Here is an 18,924-nt window from a genome sequence, read left to right as displayed (position 1 = left end):
TTTAATATATTTCTTAACGCAATACAAAGTTTCCAACCCGCACATGGCTTAAAATATAATACTTCGGTTTGAATGATTTATAACTGAAAATTTTGTACAGTACTAAAAAATAAACAGCTGCATTTAATTCAGTGAATAATGATTGCAATACTTTATTTACACTCCAAAACACATCACAAAAATTGATCTAAAACAATAAAATCATCTCATAAGCTTCAACAATGAATCATAAATAAACCAAGTTAACTCGATTCCGATCCACAGAGCATAACATTGCACAACATGACCTACGTACATTCATGTATGTATAATTACACGATAATACATAATTACGAATAACGTTACCCAATAGAACATCCCTGATTATCATCGACCTTACGATGACCTTACACTTACGAATTCACTATTCCTTTCGAGTTTCCGTGGTAATGATTGTTTCGATCATCTTGTTAGATAGATAGGCTGTATACTTGTCTCGATAATCTAACGGCAGTAAGAGATAGGCTTATTATAGTTTTCGTTTTTGTAACTGTTTGTTGGCATTAATTTTGATGATGAGGGGTTATTGCAGGCGATTTTTTTATACATTGTACCATTGGAAAAGCAATTTTTTAATCCTTTGATATTTTTTTGCTTTCGAACATTTATTTTATATTGATTGCTCGGTTTATCTTTTAAGTTACAGTACAGTTAGTCTAACGGAAAATACAATGTATTTTTATTTATAAAAATAAATGCGTTTATTTTATTTTTATAAAATTGATTTTATATATTCAATAAAATTTTCCAAAGTGCTAATACCTGCCATTAGTTCTCAGTCAGGACGCAGATGTTAAGATAAAATACGACTATTATTTAAGAATTCGATTAGAAACAGACATTTTTAAAGCCTTAGACAGTCTAATGATTCATGTCGTAATAGTTACTATATTTATACACAAATGTTTTCCATTTGCATCACCAATTAAACGCACATCAGGTGGCGCCAATTGCAATTTGAATTAATTAAAAAACTACCTACGGGGAAAACTAATACAACAGACAGTAACATAAAAAAATACAGTAAATATAATTAATGGGCCCTATATTTTTTTGCCTTCCGATTTTTATTTGTCTTTGTCCAGTAACATCTGAACCTTTATAATTTTATATATGAAGTACGACGGCTCCACCAATCTGAACACGTGCTAATGAAAAAGAAATTTCCATTAACATACCAGAAACCATTTAGTCATCAGTCATAAACTCACACCGAGAGTGACACCAACTGTTATATTTAAACACTATTTTAAATAACATTTTAACACTAATGCTATAATTATGAAGACGTAAAGGTCCTCATAAATAAAGGCTCAATTATCATCAGAATTCCACCGTAACACGACACATCTGCTGGTAGATTCTTATACACGCATCGTATGAAAATAGACGATTGCGTAATTCTGGGCAATAGCAGTGCCCAGTGCCCTTCGCCTTCGGTAGAACGAGCCAAATGTCTTCGGCCCTGACTGTGTTATTCCATAGTATCTCTTCCTGGATGGTAAACGGAACTTGGGAAATGCAGTAAAATGTAAACGGTTTCCTCTTGCCAAAATATTTTGGTTTCATTGCGTCCTCAACTGGATTATATGATCTATTTCATTGTAAAACAGTGTAGATGGAATGCAGGCATTATAATACGATCTATTTATGAATCTTCTGCGTAAAGGAGTAAAAATCCTTTCATCTTTGTCAACAACATTCGAATAGCCAACCGCTCCTACCACATTATCTTTTAGTTCTCTGGTTTTGGCCTCTTTCCACTCTCACTATAATATCTATACTTAAAGCTAAAGCATCTCATCATCTATACCTTGCATAATTCAACAATCTTGCATATCCCAGCCATCAGATTTCATTATGGCATAGCAACTGGATATCACGGCACATACCGAATAGCGGGAGAACATTCTAAAAGGAGGAATTTCCTAGCATTGTCCATGTGGTACAGTCCAGGTTATCGGCTCAAGCATCAGGAGATCCAATCAAATGCCTGGCCAGTGTGTGGGCTTCACCTGCACTTGATGCAATTGCTATTTGTGATTGGTAAATTGCTTGCTGCAACTGGTTGAAGTTATGAGTTTATGCAATATATTGAATATGTCTTTCAGTATTTTTGTGGAGTCTTTTGTTGTTATTGTTGACTATTTTTGTTGTTACGGTTAGATCCTGTTGTTACCAACGAATTTTAGAGTTGTTTTTATATTTGTATCATACTAAAGTCATTTTGTCTTTTATTTATTCAGTTCATTAAAAAACAATAATTTACTTTCTCCCGTTCTTTAATGTATGACATATATTTTATTCAATCAAATATAAGTTCCGTTTTATTTCCTGCACTACGGATAATCCCAGCGTCACTGGAAACTACACATCATACAAAGTGGACGAAGCGTCCTTTAGTGCTGAATCAACTTTATTTTAAGATCTTCTTTAGAAGGCTACAAAGCTATTACTTACTCTGCCTTTAATCACTTGTCTTTAGTCACAAGCCTGCAATTTATGGATAAAGACCCAAAGGAGTTGTGGGGGTTCAAATAATTTTCTTCCGAAAATAGTCGTAGAAAGGCATTAACAAACTTATTTCTCTTTATATTATTATAAGTTTAAGTAATGATTTTTGGTAAGAAAAGGATCATTTAGCAACTTTTTAATTTAACTGGTAAGTAAGTCCAAAATCTTTTTTTTATGCACTATTCCTCAAAACCGAGAGTCTCTTCGAAAGCCGTTCGTGATCTTTCGTGCCTTTTCGTTGTTCTTCTCGTACGGCCTTTGCTCCAGTCCAGTTGTTTTGATTGCATAATTGATTTGAGGTCAGTCCATTGCCAGTGTCACGTCCAAGGCGTCATGCAATTGCACTCGTCAGCCATGATTGCTAAATTGCAGCCAATGATTTTCCGGGCCCGCTTCCACATTTCATTGGTACTACTTAAAAGTAGGATTCAACTGGAAACGTTTGTGGACCTCAATTTTTTAACTGACTAACTTTTGATATTTTTATATAATTTCTTCGTTAGTTTATGGTTCAAATACTTCATTTTTAGAAGTCCAGAACCTTTGATTGTAAATAAATATGTTGGCTTCTTTAAAACGTAATACGCTTCTTAAGATTTTTATTACTTATTTGTACTAAGTTCATTATATCCCGTCTCATTCTTGCTTATAATAAAGATTGTAGAAAAAAAGAGACAGTCGATATAATAGCCTTCTAGTGTATTTAAAAGCAATAATCTAAAGGTTATCTAAAGAATGATTGAGCTTTATAATAAATAAGTTTCTGCAATAATATGATATAATTATATAAACGTGTAACTTGACCTTTTTCTTACTTCAAGTCTTTTTAAACCACTGAAGTAATATCCACCCAAACAACAAAAAGTTCTTCAAAATATAAGCTTTCCAACTGTGTGATTCCCATCCAAATCAGTCTCACAGTTTTTGCGTAAAGTAGTATTGTGTAGTAGTAAATACATATGTATGGTATATTGGCAGGTGTAAGAACATCGGGTATAGCGCACGCGACGTTGCACCTGTCCCCTTATATCAGTGTGTATACAAAACACATTAATTTTTATGTACGTACTGTTTAAGATTGTAAGTAACAGTAACAAGTGAAAATAGAATATATGGGAGACAGATTGAATAATAATTAATTCATTGACAGAATTTAACTGATTGTTAGTCTACCTTTGGGAAAACACTAATTAAATTAGTATTTTCTTGAGAATATTGAGGTCCTCTTCAAATTTGCTGAAGAAATTCGTGATTTTGTGTCGAATAAAATTTCTGCCCGTTAATTCTTAACCACTTCACACTGAAACACACTATTAAAGCAACATAAGGTCGCTAAAGCGGCGAGCGAGTGACGTAAGCACATGCCGAGCAGTGCCCTCTGACGTTCAGACGTAGACCTTGAGCCAAAAGCAACTTTCAACCCGGAAGACACCTTCTAGCTGTCACAGAATCGCACAGTTTTATTTACATTGCCCTTATTTGGTGCAGCCCCAACGAATGGCCGCTGAACAAGCCGCAATGGATATACTTAATGGCTTTAGCGCATTAAAGTTCGTGCCCTTTATATTTTTGCATTAAAGCCGACCTTCGTGACCTGAAGGGAATATTCCATATACATTTCATGGCTTTTAAGATATGGTGACGTGTAATAAACACTGATACATGTTTTATTCTGGACCTTTTTCGTGCTATGTCTGCTGCAAGAGTAATGACTTCATTAAAACCTCAAGTTTTTACCGTCCTTTGTAATTCCCGTAGTTTTGGACGGAACAAAAAGTGTTCCAATAAAAACATGGTCTATTTTCGTCGGTCGACTGTTAGTAGGTATATTTCCACTTATAAAAATATTTACGCTGTGACTGCGCCGTGAGCGGATCGTGATCGTTATACTGTTACGGAGTGCATTCTGTCTGGCTCGCGGTTTCACCTGGCTTCCTTCCAACCGTATGGAGACTAGATGCTATTTTGTCTTGTTTTGAATATTTCAATAACCTTTTACGTACCATTTGGCTGTCAAGGGTAATTAAATGAAATCACCATTTGTGTCAAAATAATGCCTTGATGGATATCTTTCCTGGAATTGAAACATCTTTGTTCGTCATGTTGCGAGTCTCCTCGCGTCTCTCCTTCACCTTGCCATGGATCCTTTGAAACACCAAAAACCGCAGAGGAGGAAAAATTTAAAAGTTTCCATACACCGAGCGTCAGAGTGGTTGGACCTTGGTGCGGTACTTACGAATTAAATCGGCCCCCGTCGAGGTCGCTCCGCCTTCCGCCAACCAGAACGTTGTTTGTTTCCAACTGATTGAATTATGCCACTTAAATGTGTCTATATTGGCGCCCTTGTCGATTGGCTAATGTGCCGACAACATTTTCATGTGTGCGGTGAAATTTGCGGTCTTAGAATAAGCTGCGAATTAGATCAAATCTATCACGGATGCTCATAAAATGAGATATTTCGACTTTATGATACATTTCTACACGTACGAGTCATATCTTCAATGTCAAGTATGCATACAATATAATTTATAGTGTTTCTTTTAAACAAATATTTGGCAAGTACGAAATCAATTTCTATTATTGTTTGATATCTGAGCTCGCGAGTTGCACCTACGTTCATGCAACTACAGAAAAACTCGCATAAAAAAGTGAGACAAAAAAGATTGTAGCATACCAGTCTCGTAGAAAATTCTGTAAAGTTTGGCAAGAAGCCAACGATAGCATAATAAGGAGATGTGATTCCTAATCTATAAATGATAGTGCTGACGCAGACATTAGCCTCTACTCCATATGTGACTATCTTACTAACAAATACGATCGACTTATATCTGGAGCTATATATGGATGTGAATTCGATTCGAGTTGGCGGAAGTAGAGCCCTATGATCGGAAGTGATGAGCAAGGTTATGTGAATCAGTTTTTGGTACATGTGTGACCAATTAAGGGCCTATAAATAAGAAGATTTTATGATATGATGTCATCCAAAACACATCACATATATGACAAATCTTAGCAGTTCAATATCAGGCATTGTCCTGCTCAACAACAAAGAGGAAAAACGCTACCTTCTATTAGTTAAAGTACTTTCGGAACTAGAGCAGTAGTTTCCAAAATTAGTGTTCAAAGAAATAAAGAATGACTTCAGCTATAATACTAGTTGCTGTAGAATTTTGTTAGTTCACCCGTTAGCCCGTGATTTTTACATGAAGCCGGCACGACAGAGTCAACATTTGTTGTCCTTCTTTCATTACTTCAGAAGACCAGTACCGAAGTCCAATAAAAGCTGTCTTAAAATTTGCGTTTCTAAAGCCAGTTTCTTCATAAAAAGTTACAGCCAAAGAGGTACCTTAAAAATGACAGTCAAATTTCTTTCTTCCCCAAATTTAAATAGAAGTAAATAGCTTTAGCTGTTACTTCAAATATGTATGAAGAAACTGGCCGTAAGGTTTGTGACTTACCATTGAGACGCTGGCAGGTATACTGCTTTGTTTGAAGGCAGATGTGAACACATCCGACCGGGATCCTCTCCGCGTCATGCACTGCACTGTTACGTTCTGAAACAAAACCACAACATTAACACAGGGAAACTCTCTCTAGACGTTTTTTAAATTAATTGCACTATTGTTTAAACTTTATGCGAATAATTGTAAGGATCTAGGTTCTATTCTTCCATCAAGCCAAAGATATTTTAGTAAGATGCTTTTTCCCGCTTCTCTACTCCTAATTTGATTTTTCTGAAAAGTAGTCTATGTTCATGGCCGGTCACCCTGCTTTTTTGAAGTATGGATTTTACGTTTATTTGTAATAAACTAGCAGATACATATGTATAGTTACTTTTGTTACTAATATTAGAATAGATATCTATTAAGAAACAGTTACAACAATTTACATAAAGCAGTCAAGAGGAACATCGTTTAAATGGCAATAGACCCCCTATCACACGTAACAAACCCTATTCCTTACGAACTAGCATTTTAATTATAACATACGAAATGCTAATGTTTAATATGTTATTCCTAGATAGTAACGCGCAAAGACACGGGCGTGAGGGGAGTCCTCCATGCCACAGTGGTTGCATTTGATAAGCAATGGAATATGGCCCTCACTGACGTCATCGAAATCTGGAAGAGGAAGGGAGTGAAGAAGAGGAAAATACCTCCTTGTTTAGGTGAGGAAATATTTATTAATTTTACTAACTATGAATGTATATGAATCTTTTGAGGATCGGTATAATATTTTTTTAATATTGTTGATAAAATTGGAAAATCAGGCATTGCATCTGCGTAAAGTTTTTGAAAATAATATTTGTAGTTAAAAATAAAACGGCTCGTTATAAATACAGTAAAAGTTGTCCGGACCGTAACTCAATAGTGGAATAATTTTTACAGGAAAAGCAAAAATAGTTAACTTAACCAGACTTATCCTAAACCCAAACTAACAATATAGCATCGTGAATGTGTATAAAATACTATACGTTTAAAAAACATTTGTTCAGGTACACCCGTCGAAAAAGGTACTGCAGCAAAAATATCCAAAGTACCTGAGATAGTTGAAACGCCTTTAGGGAACGGTATATGGGAGTGCTCGAGACATGTTTCTCAAATGATGGTGAGAGGTGAACACATAGTGTTAGTCAATGTGGTTGAACGATGAATCTCTTTGAATGTTCTGGGCGCCTGGTACTCAGCTGCGATGGTCAGCGACTTGCGACTGCGATTTGTCGTGAGATTTTTTTTGTTTTGTCGTTGTCGTAGTAGTTAATCGTCGTATTGGATGGTTCGGGGTTCGATTCCCAAACTTAACTATTATATGAGAAATTATTGTTTTTGGATCTGTTTGTCCGTTGTTTGTATGTTTGTAAAAGCGACTTGAGTCATTCTGGGTATGGGAGTTGTGTTTTCTAAAGTAGAAATTCGCCGTGTATTTTAGCCTATAAAAAATACGCAGCTTGTAAAGTTAGTCAATAAGTTTAAGTTAGTATTAACGATCATGTAATTAAGATTTAAAATAGGGCTATATTTATTTGTGTACTATAAAATAGTATTGAAAAGTCGGTGCTTAAACTAAATCATTAGTCTATATACACGTGATTCGGTGTGAACAGTTATTAATTGATAAGCTTATCTTGTTATTGATGTTTTCATTCACATAATTATGTTAATCATGGCATTGGCAATAGACTTGCCCTCTATCATGTATGACCTAACATTAAGTATGTAACTACATAGCTATAACTATAGCTAGTTTCAAAATATGAGTGAGCAAGGATTGAAAAATCCACAACGGAATAATTTTTTTACCAAAAAGTTTGTATAAAAACAATATGAAATTTTCACACTGGCATTCCCAGGCGTTTCTTATATCTCAGTATTGTCAGCTTAAAAAATAAAATAATTCACACAATGCATGTTTTGGGGAAGGCGGCAGATTTTGTAAATGATACGTTCATGTGAACTGTTGCCATTGAAAAGACTTTATTTACTAATTAGACCGGTTTTTTAAGTTTTTTTTTTACTATACATATGGATACTGTAAATAAAATGTATTTTACTATCACAACTATTTTATTTTTCATTTCATCCAAATAGCAAACAAATCATTTCCAAATTACCATAAAAAATATTTGATGTTTTTTTCTGTCAAATATTTAATAGCTTATACACTTTTTTCTATCTATCCCTTCTTAGAAAAAAGCTCCCCGTGATATCAGATAACAGTATACATTGTAACCAGGAGCTAATGAGTGGCAAGGAGTCAGCGAGGCGTGACAAACAGGACGTGTATGCAAACGCACTGAGACCACTGTTCCCATACACCAAACGGTAGTTTATGATTGATGGCGGTTTTACTGGAATATTTCAAATGTTTTAGCGATAAAACGTTGTGTGTAGAATAAGGATTATAGGGGATTTTTCTGTGAAAGAATTTAGCCACTAGGTTTGGAAGTTTAGGAGATTTTTGCTTCAAAATAATTACTAGTTAAAGTTGCTTTTATACGCTAATCTTTGGATCAATTGGTCAATATCAAAAAGCTTTAGAAATTAACAGTATTTTCAGCTCAAGCTTATAAAAGTATTTTCTTTTTTACTAGATTATTTGTCGATTTCTGTTCAAAGTACCAGGTTCCCATAGGTTGTTAGGATGTGCAACGGTAACTCGCGGCTTGCATCCTCGGTTGCGATACGGAAGCTCGCGCATTGTGGCCAACAGGGCAACAATAGTTTTCCCATTTTCCCGCGCGCCCGGCCGGTGACCGCGCCGCGAGCGTTCACCCCTTGACGACGCGCTTTTCTGCGCGCACGCCGCCCAAACACCGGGATACATTATTACGTCATATTGTAAAAGTTTCAACATTTATCGCTTTTGGATCGAGTTACTGATTCATTTGGACAGCTGGGTTTTTTAAATGATTTGTACGCGTTTGAGAATTCAATTACGTTTGTAAATGCTTGTATTAGTAGTTCTTTTTGCACAACATTTGGCAATAAAAAAATTTGGTATCGTTAAAGTTATATTAGCTCAATTCATTCTAGAACAAAAGACTGGGAAGCTCATTTCAAAATATTGCTCTAAGCTCAATAAATCGCGTTCTTCTATTACTAAATAGATCATTTCTTATACATAAGCTATTATTAATAAAAATTACGTGGTATTTAAAAAATGTCGTTATAAAAAGCTATCCTAAACATGTTCAGGAATGTTTTCATAGTTTTTTCTGTTCACACGGCCAAATGGACGTAGTATATGAGTGAGTAGTATTTGTGACATGAGACAGTGGCCGGTCGGGCGTCGCACCCTGGTCTGGAGCTCAGCCAGCGCCCACGCCGGGGTGGGACCCGGTACGAACAGACAACTACGCGCTTTGGGAGGAGTTTAGTACTATTTACATTGTTGTACACGTGAAAAGTTGGTGTAAAAAGCATGTTGGACTTTACTGAATGTGTGAATATAAAATGGCTTTGTTGAGAAAAGACGGCGAAAATTTGGAAGGATGCGTGTCAATCATCTTCTCAATGAAACAAAACTACTGATCGAATTTTGATTGAATTTGGTAGATATATAGTTTGTAATCTAGAATTATACATTCTTTTTATCCCGAGCAATCATTCTATGTACGCGTACGAAAAGTATTTCATCTGCAAAGATTACGTTGCATCCGGTTGTGTTGTACAGTTGTAAGAAAACTCAAATAACTCTTATTTATTTTAGTAAAATTCAAAGACATATATTTAAGTAGTTTTCGAATATATTATCTAAAAGTTGTTTATTCATCGAACTGCTACACAAAAGGTGGAGCAACCTTCGTCGCGGCCTTACCGACTGAATTTGAAATAGAACGCGGAAATGAACAACAAACAAATTAATATTGTTTACAATATTTGTTTATAAATACGCGAGGACGATGCGATAACTTACATTATATCATTTGTAGCCTTGTTTGTGAATTAGATAGAGATCTCAACACGGTTGTTGATCGTGAACTGATTTGTATGTAGACTTGAAGTGGAAGGTAATGTCTTAGAATTATTGAAATTTCGTTATTGTATAACAGGTGGTTCAATGGCATAATTATTATGAAGTTTGGGAAACAGACTAGGCATAAAATAGTGTCAAAAACTGGCCAAATACGAGTTGATTCACGTACAACGTACGTACGTACGTATTTTAAAAAAATAGCACATTTTTTAGTTTTGTGTTTTATTTTAAACAAAAAATTCTAACTATCAAGGTTGAGATACAGCCTGAAGACAGACAGACGGACAGCGAAGTCTCTGGTTTCCTTTGGTTACGGGATTCATTAGTTAAATAGATAGTCCAGTCATTATAGTAAGTTCACCTCGGAATTCGAGATACCCAGCTGTAAGTCTGTAAATACTTCTATATTGACACCCTAAAAGTTGTCTCAAAACCTACATATGGTAGGGTGTACGCAACTATAAAATTTCAAGGTCCAAAGTCCCAAAAACCGGTTTTTTGAGCTTTTTTTGTAAATATCTCATTTCCTATGGAATTTTTGCATTCGTATTCATTACCAATATTGTACAGTATAAAATTCTTTACAAATTTTGTTTGAATTTTTTTTTTTACGGTGAACCGTTTTCGAGATAGAGGGCGGAGAGCGCGCGGTCACAGGATCATTTCAAGTCAACCGGTGCCTCCGGTCGAAGATGCGCCATATATAGTTGATGAACTATCGATAAATCAATGATTATAATAATAAATAAATTTAACCCATTACTGTCCCACTGCTGAGCAAGGGTCTTCTCCCGTAATGAGGGAGGGGTTAGGCCTTGAGTCCACCACGCTGGCCAAGTGCGGGTTGGGGACTTTGCATGCCCTCAATAAATGTATTTAACAAATTTTATTCATGCAAGGTTTCCTCACGATGTTTTCCTTCACCGTTGGAGCATGTGACAATTATTTCTAATACACACATAACTTCGAAAAGTCATTGGTGTCATCATTTTCTTCATAATTATATTAAATCTATATCTTTTCAATAATACTGATTTATTTGTTTTTTTTTCATCATGACGTAAGAAGTTATTAATATTAATTAGGTTAAAATTCAAATATAGTGCCTATATTTTCATGAAAAATTCTGCAATTACATGGGCAGGTAAGTGTTGATAAGTTAATTAATACTGAATAAAAAGTGGATAGGTTATGAAAAAAATGATAAAAAATAATGTAATAGTTAATAGAAATTGACAAATATTTATTAATCATTGATTTATCGATAGTTCATCAACTATAATATATATGGCGCATCTTCGACCGGAGGCACCGGTTGACTTGAAATGATCCTGTGACCGCGCGCTCTCCCCCCTCTATCTCGAAAACGGTTCACCGTAAAAAAAAAAATTCAAACAAAATTTGTAGAGAATTTTATACTGTACAATATTGGTAATGAATACGAATGCAAAAATTCCATAGGAAATGAGATATTTACAAAAAAAGCTCGAAAAACCGGTTTTTGGGACTTTGGACCTTGAAATTTTATAGTTGCGTACACCCTACCATATGTAGGTTTTGAGACAACTTTTAGGGTGTCAATATACAAGTATTTACAGACTTACAGCTGGGTATCTCGAATTCCGAGATTCTTACCTAATTTAAGCTTAATTGACTGCACTAAGAGGGCTTGAGTCTTGGAGAGAAAATCTTTAAATGATGATTATTGATAAGGAAAGAAGTATTTATCACTTGTCTTAGTGTGTGTTACAGAATTGTATTTTCTAAGATTGATAGCAGTAATAGATGATTTATAGCGAATAATGATAATATATGAGACATTGATTAGCGTCTGTAACTAATTAATAGTGATAAATACTAATTGTATTGTGTAGAATCATTCATTTACTTCATACTGATACTACGTCCCTAGTAAGTCTTATTAACTGAGATCTATTTGCAATTGCATTTGAACAAATTAGCTAAAGTTAAGGAATTATAAATGTTTTTCATCATCAGTTTAGCCTTTTTTCCATCTATGTGTGTGTCCGCTTCCACTGGGTGCAGCTGAATATCAGAATTTTACTTGGTGCGACTGTCTATCTGACGTCCACAACCCAATCACCTATGTTATAACACGATACCTCTCAGTAAGACTGTTTGTCAGACTTTTAAGCTTCTGACTTCTAGTAACGACTGTCAACGATCAAAATGACAAACGGGCGCCTGATTTTTAAGTGTCTTCCAAAAATGTTATTGCGTTGTTATTAAACAACAATTTTGGAAGTTCAAACTCCCAAAAAGTCTATATAAACATAAAATATGTAATATATATCAATAGTAATATAGTGCAAACTTTCACCGCTGTTCCGGCGATGCGTTAGACGTGGTGGTATAAATAGCGTGGTTGCGCAACTCGGCCGATGCACCGTGCGCCAGCGCGTCGCACCATGCCACATGCTTGAAGCATGGTTAAACTACGGTTAGGGAGTTTAGGATCTTGTTTGACACTTTGAAAGGTGTTAAAAGCATTTTTGTCTGTATTTTATAACTTAATAATTGACCTTTAATGTGTTATTGTAAATAAATAATGAGCTTAAATGTATTTTATAAATTTTAACTCATTACTGTCCCACCGCTGGGCAAGGGTCTCCTCCCGTAATGAGGGAGGGGTTAGGCCTCGAAAACGGTTTATTCTATCATTAAAGAAAAAATAAAAATGGCTTAATTAAGCTTCGATCTTGCTTCTATAAAGTTCAATTAATACTATTTTATTTACATTTGTCTAAAAATTTACTACGAAAATTCAACGGCGTATTTCATTCATCGAACTAGTTTTAACATAAGGTCTTACTTAGCCTCACGTTATTTTTACAACGTCAAAAACGAGTATGCATAGTTAGTCATGTCTTAAGGCGAACAGGTTGGTAAAACACTTCCTTATTCCAACAGTTTTATGTATGTATGTATGTATGTCCAATGCCGTCTACTATTCTTTTTCCAGCCTTGATACGGCGCTTCGGAGATAAAGTTAATGCGCATGAGTTGTTTGTAAAAACTTGAGTGCTTTGAGTCAGCAATTTCTAAGTAATTTAAGTTTTATCTTTTTGTTTAAGTTGTAATCTGGTGAATGAGTATATGTGTACGAAAACAATCAAAATAACACATTTTTCTGCCTTTTTTATATTTATGAAATAGGGGTACAAATTTTTGTCCTCATAGTTACAATGATTCATGCTAAAGCACTTTGATGAATGAGTGCAAAACCAACTAAAATTACATATATTTTTGCCTTTTTATAACTTGTTTGGAATATTGAATATTATTTTGTATTGTGCTCTAAAAAAATACAAATATTTTTTTTAAGAAAACATTACGAAATGTTCATTATCAGTTTCCAATACTACAACTTATGTTCTAAAGAAAAATGTATAGCAAAGAAATATCGTTGCACCTCAAAACGCTTGCACTAAACTCTTAACTATAGTTAAACTCGTAGACCGTGCGCGTGCGCAGCCGCCGCTCCTCACTTTACTCTTTTTGTATTCGTTCTTGCAGCTAAGTTGGGATTGGCTTGACCCATTTACCGCAAATAGCCGCAGCCGGGACTCGAACGCGCACCAAACGACACGTGCCTCGGATTAAGGCAGCCGGTTTAAATATTCGACTCTTGATGACTCAGGCATTCGTGGTTTGTATGGAATTTTCACTGGATTGTGAGTTTCTTGAATTGGAGTCTGTTTGTGGTCTGATGGCATAGTTTTATATATAAATTAATTTGTAGTTTACGTACTTTATTACAAGATACTCAGTTAGGTGTTCTATTGTATTAAGTAGTATATGTAGTAGTCATTTTTGAACATATTTCTACGTGATAACGGAAAAACAAACATTAATTTCAATGAAAAAGTTAGTTCAAATCGACATTTTATTGCAAAGCTTAGAGTCTTTCTGATTCTGCTTATTAATTGTTTCAATGTTGTGTTTTTTCTACTTCTGCTACTTAATTCGTTTAAATAACATCATATTTCACAAACCAAGATCTTATTAAGCCGGAATTGCAATCTCTATGATCCTGTAGACAGTTTTACAAGTACAATACTTGTAGTCTAATATTTACTTAGTATAGTATGATAGAGCTTTCTAAAATCTCGGCCGCGCTATCAAGGTATCAACAATAGTCTAATGAAGTGTTATGTCTCTTACACTGGTTACTAGGGGATACCTCACACAATATAACCATTATAATTCACTTTCTTCTTATATTATTAGGTAGTTTGCTCCTTGAGAATGTGTGTACAATATATTGTAGCTAGATTTAAAATTAGTGTCACTTAACTCAAGTTTAGTTTTGTTTGGTGAGAGTGAAACTTGATTATACGGTTTTTGATTAAATGATTTTATAAGGTGATGGTGTAGCCATGTTAAAAATACAAAAAATGTTTGGTAACATTTCATTATTATAACTGTTTGATTAATATGGAATTTAAAGTAATTTTGACGGAATAATTTTACATTGCTGCTGCTTAACTATAGACATTTTTTTAGATTACATAAAACGTTACTTTGATTGATATTTGGGGAAAATTTTATAGGTACTTAAAATATATTTAATCCCAACTTTATTTTTAACAAATATATTAAATTAATGTAGGATTTAAATCGTGAATATGTAGTATTTCAATCTTTAAAATCTAACCAAAATTTTAAAATATATATTAAAATTTGAAATCTCAAGGTACATAAGTCAATTACATTCAATCGAGTACTTCGTTATTAACGCATGTATCGCATTCGCTATTATTGATCGATAAAAAGTCGATCACGCGAAATATGGCGTGCATACAGTACAATCACTTCAGGGGCACTGGTTACTATTAATATAATTTTAATTGTTCGTGTCTACGTGATTTGTTTCAATTCATTGTTATAGTAAAATATGATTGAATAAAAAAAATATTGTAGTTGTCAAATTCAAATGACGTATTGGGTGACAGGTGTCAAAATTTGCTTGTAATTAAATCGGTAGTAAATGTAATATTGTTACTAAAATTAATTTACATGTCTATGAGTGTATTCCAGATATGTGATTTATATGAATTCTAGCGTTAATTCAAATGAACTTGCAATGTCATTGGAGCTGAAGTTACAGACTTAGTATTGACAGATATTCGATCCAAATCCTGAAGAAATCGTTGCTTATTGTCTCTCGAAGACTTTTTTAGAGCTTTTATGTATAAGCAGCACATAAAATAATATTGCTAATGTCCTAAAATTACTAATTTCACACAAACGAATCCCGACCAAAAGCTTACCTTTAACGATAATACCAATAAAATACTTATAATTATCTATAAATTAACATTTAATATTAAAACTGAATGACGAAACATGATAATTACGACTGTTACTAGAAGGAGGAAATAAAAGCGAGGTGATTATGCGAGTTAGTATTACATTCACCGCCGCTTGACAATTATGAGAGAATTTCATAAAACAAAAGTGAATTGTAACGCTGAGTGCATCGTGCAGACAGTTTCGATGCGTTTGAGGATTACGTTTTTGTAAAAATCATTTATTTGAGGCGATATCTTAGTGATTGCTGTTTTTCGGTAAGTGAATGTAGGTGTAGGAAAAGAAATTTAGTTTTTTTTTCACTGAAAGAAGCTTGAACTTACAAGTAGAGCAATTGTATAGTGTCAAGTATATGAGTTAAATATAAGTATTTTTTAATAGAATCTTCATTATTTTGAAACAAGAGAAATTGACATGTGTTTGCTATTTGTTTGCTTTGCTACATTTAAAACGACGATATATTCAAATAAGATATTTATGAAACAAATATATTCGCCTGATTTGTACAAACTTGATTATAGTATCTATTTCTACAAATACTCGTGTTCTCGCTGTTTCTATAATTATCAAGTTAATCGCATAATAACCATAAAGATTTTATTAAAACTGTTTTTACTCGTAATTCCAAGTTTAAAGTTAGATAAGAACTTTCTTAGAACCAAGAATGCACTATGAATGAACGTTTGAATGCTGAATTTCATCACAATTCAATAGATTTTGATCTGTTTTTTTACTCAAAGATACCATTACTGTATTTGTCCGAAAATTTCTACAGACGTCTTAAATTTTATGCTAGTTTTTCTTACATTTAACTGATATTGATTATATTTTTGTACTGAATTTCATGCTTTTGAATCCGTAGAATTAATATATTAGCAATGTCGTGACTTCAGTAACAATTTACAATAATGATCAAAAAACTAGAATCGAGATGTAACAAATAAGAAAGCATTCGGAATAAATACTAAAAATAGTCAAAGAAAGTGTTATTTCAATGGAATAATAGTTTTTAAAGACGCCTCTAGATCTAGTCTGAGTGTAAATAGTTGCATTGTGCACTTGGGCTTAGGTAGAGCGCGTGCGCCGCGTGACAGAAAGCCTTGCTTTCACCCGCGCTTCCTACTACGATTGATATACAACACGACACCGCGATTATGTACCATTTACTTGCTTTTTGCACTACAATACATACCTTTATTTACTAATCGTTCGCACAAAAAGTTAATTAAAGTTCTGATAATAAATTATCGATGACAGTGATTTAACTTCACTTGTTTGTGTGATGTCAGACGCGAACAAAGACACATTACAGGTTGTATCGGACTGAAGCAGACGGATAGACAAGTCGCATTCCTAGATGAATTACAACTAGTTAACATCTAAACTGTTGCGGAGCCATACCTAGCAAAGGCCATTTCTCCGAGTCCCGCACGTTATCTCCCATCTCTCGTACAAAACTCCATGTTATAAAGACGCAAACGCGCGCGTAACAACAGACGGGCGTTAGAGACTCGCATGCGCCGGCGCAGTGAAAGTACTTTCGCGCGCTCGTTGCCCCGGTCGTCGAACTTGGCGAGCGAGGGAGATGGCGCACTACAAGGGGGAGCGGGATAGATATAGTTTTCTGAGGAAAGCCGTGAAAAGCGCTCGGGTGCGGTCGGGTGTGCGAAAGTGCGCGCCATCAGGAAATCGGTGCGATCGTAAATGCCGAAGTCTTTCTTTCGTGTGGTTAGTGGTTAACCTAGTGTCAAACAAGTCGGGCCGAAACCCTTTGACTTGACTATAACCGACTTCACTGAAACTGAGTTTAAGCATGCTATTCGAAGCATGGAAACATTCTCAAATACTACTAACCATTCATGCACAAATGCTTACTATTTCAAGCGAAGAGTGCAGCTGCCTCTAGCGAGTTAAAAGTCTGATGGCAGATCAACAGATTTATTAGTTCGTCTTTATTACGCCAATAAAAGGTTTATAGTTGACCCATTATTGAGCGCGGTGAACTCGATATTTTTCAGGGAAATTTTCCACATTCCCTCAGTTTGTTGTCCCGAGTCGGGTGTAAAAAGTTTATGTTGTTTATATTACTGCCGCTGTAACTAGAAAGTTTTAATGCATTCATTCATGGCTAAATATAAAAATGCAGTCATGTACTAAAATATTTTCCAAATTGCGTAAAAGTTTCACAAAATTTGTTTATGAAAAGGAGAGTATAGTCAAATACCAAAGCATAATTAGGCACAGTTTTAGATAATAGCAGTATTTTTCTATAGTCACCTACAAACTGCTTCCAGTCAAATTTTTGTCAAGTATTTTTGGTTTACAATAAATAATCCGCACATGAAGCTTATCCATCAAAGATCAACCAAATTCTTACAGACTCAGCAGAACATGCTTAAAACAGCTCTTTATATTATACAGTAGAATATCGATCTCCCTTCCGATATCCAGCTTCAAATATTTTATTCTTTGCAAAATTCCTTAGTATCATAGTCCTATGCAACCCTCGTAATGCATTTCAATATTATCCTATATCCCTGACAAACTCCAACTTCAGATATTTCACTCTCTCAAAACTCTTCAGTATCATTATTCTTCTACCAGTTTATTAAGATCCTCAACTACATCCACATAGCAACAGCTAGCCTCACAGTTTGTTAATTACTCCGGTACACTATCTAGGTGTACAGTGTGTAGTGTACAACAGACCACTCGTTCCGTGATTTCTGCCATTTAACTACGGACAGATCTTATCCGTACCTAACTTTGTGTGCCACAAGTAAAAGAAATACGCACTGAAATATACAAGTAAAGATTTATGGAAATCTTACAATATTATAATCGCAAAAGTTTGTTAAAATGTGTGATAGTCTTTTATGCAAAAAGTAAAGAACCAATTTGGATACAATTTGGCACACAGATAGTTTACAACCAGTATTGAAAAGATACTTTTGAAATGGCCAGTATTCAAAAAGCGCTAGCTTAAATGAGCTATAGTTACCCATTTGAGACGATGCAGATGTCTCACTATGAGTATGTCTCTGAATTGAATTGTGCTGTACAAATCAATACAGTTTTTCAATAATTGTTATAACCATTTTTTGGCAGTTAGTTTGACAGCTTTCTATCTCACGACTTGTATAACTATTTAATAGTTTAGTTGACAATATTATTCAGTAAATGTAAGTAATATTTATTTATAAGTATCGTCGCTTGTGCCTCGCGCCGCGTCCACACACACGCGCACAATCGTTTAATTGTTACCGCGAGAGTGAAAGTTTATACACGAATTAGTTTTGTTTTCGTTCTCATCTACCTACCGCTTTAATTAATACGCTTTTTAGTTTATAGATAACATTGACAGGTTTTGATCGACAGTTATGGACCACGGGCCTTTTGGATAATGTATGTATAAACTAGTACTATAAATAGATTAACAAATAAACTATGTGATTGAAAGTTTTCTAAAACTTGTTATTTCGGCGTAAGAACTTTATTATATATGAATGTGTGTACAGTATGTGTTGTACCATAAAAATAATAAAATAGATTGTTATTTGT

At 34.5% G+C, this 18,924-nt stretch overlaps 2 protein-coding genes across 7 annotated transcripts in view; one reads left to right on the top strand and one right to left on the bottom strand.

The window, feature by feature from the left end:
- Lsm11 (U6 snRNA-associated Sm-like protein LSm11) overlaps positions 1-8,106 on the top strand; it is a 39,035-nt gene extending 30,929 nt beyond the window's left edge. The window contains exons 3-4 of the mRNA XM_076134121.1: positions 6,574-6,721; positions 7,049-8,106. Of these exons, the coding sequence (XP_075990236.1) occupies positions 6,574-6,721; positions 7,049-7,206 (306 nt within the window). The 3' untranslated portion in view covers positions 7,207-8,106. The remainder of the gene's footprint in view (positions 1-6,573; positions 6,722-7,048) is intronic.
- Positions 1-18,924, bottom strand: part of Eip74EF (Ecdysone-induced protein E74) — a 217,478-nt gene that overhangs the window by 157,730 nt on the left and 40,824 nt on the right. For 5 of the 6 annotated variants that reach the window (XM_076134091.1, XM_076134093.1, XM_076134087.1 and 2 more), the window contains exon 1: positions 6,012-6,111. The gene's annotated coding sequence lies outside the window, so the exon portion shown is untranslated. Of the gene's footprint in view, positions 1-6,011; positions 6,112-18,924 lie in introns of those variants that run through there. The other variant, XM_076134105.1, reaches the window with a different exon arrangement.

Source organism: Anticarsia gemmatalis, chromosome 2 (assembly GCF_050436995.1).
Source record: "Anticarsia gemmatalis isolate Benzon Research Colony breed Stoneville strain chromosome 2, ilAntGemm2 primary, whole genome shotgun sequence".
NCBI lineage: Eukaryota > Metazoa > Arthropoda > Insecta > Lepidoptera > Erebidae > Anticarsia > Anticarsia gemmatalis.
Note: the sequence above shows the minus strand (reverse complement) of the source record. Positions and strands in the feature narration are given on the sequence as shown.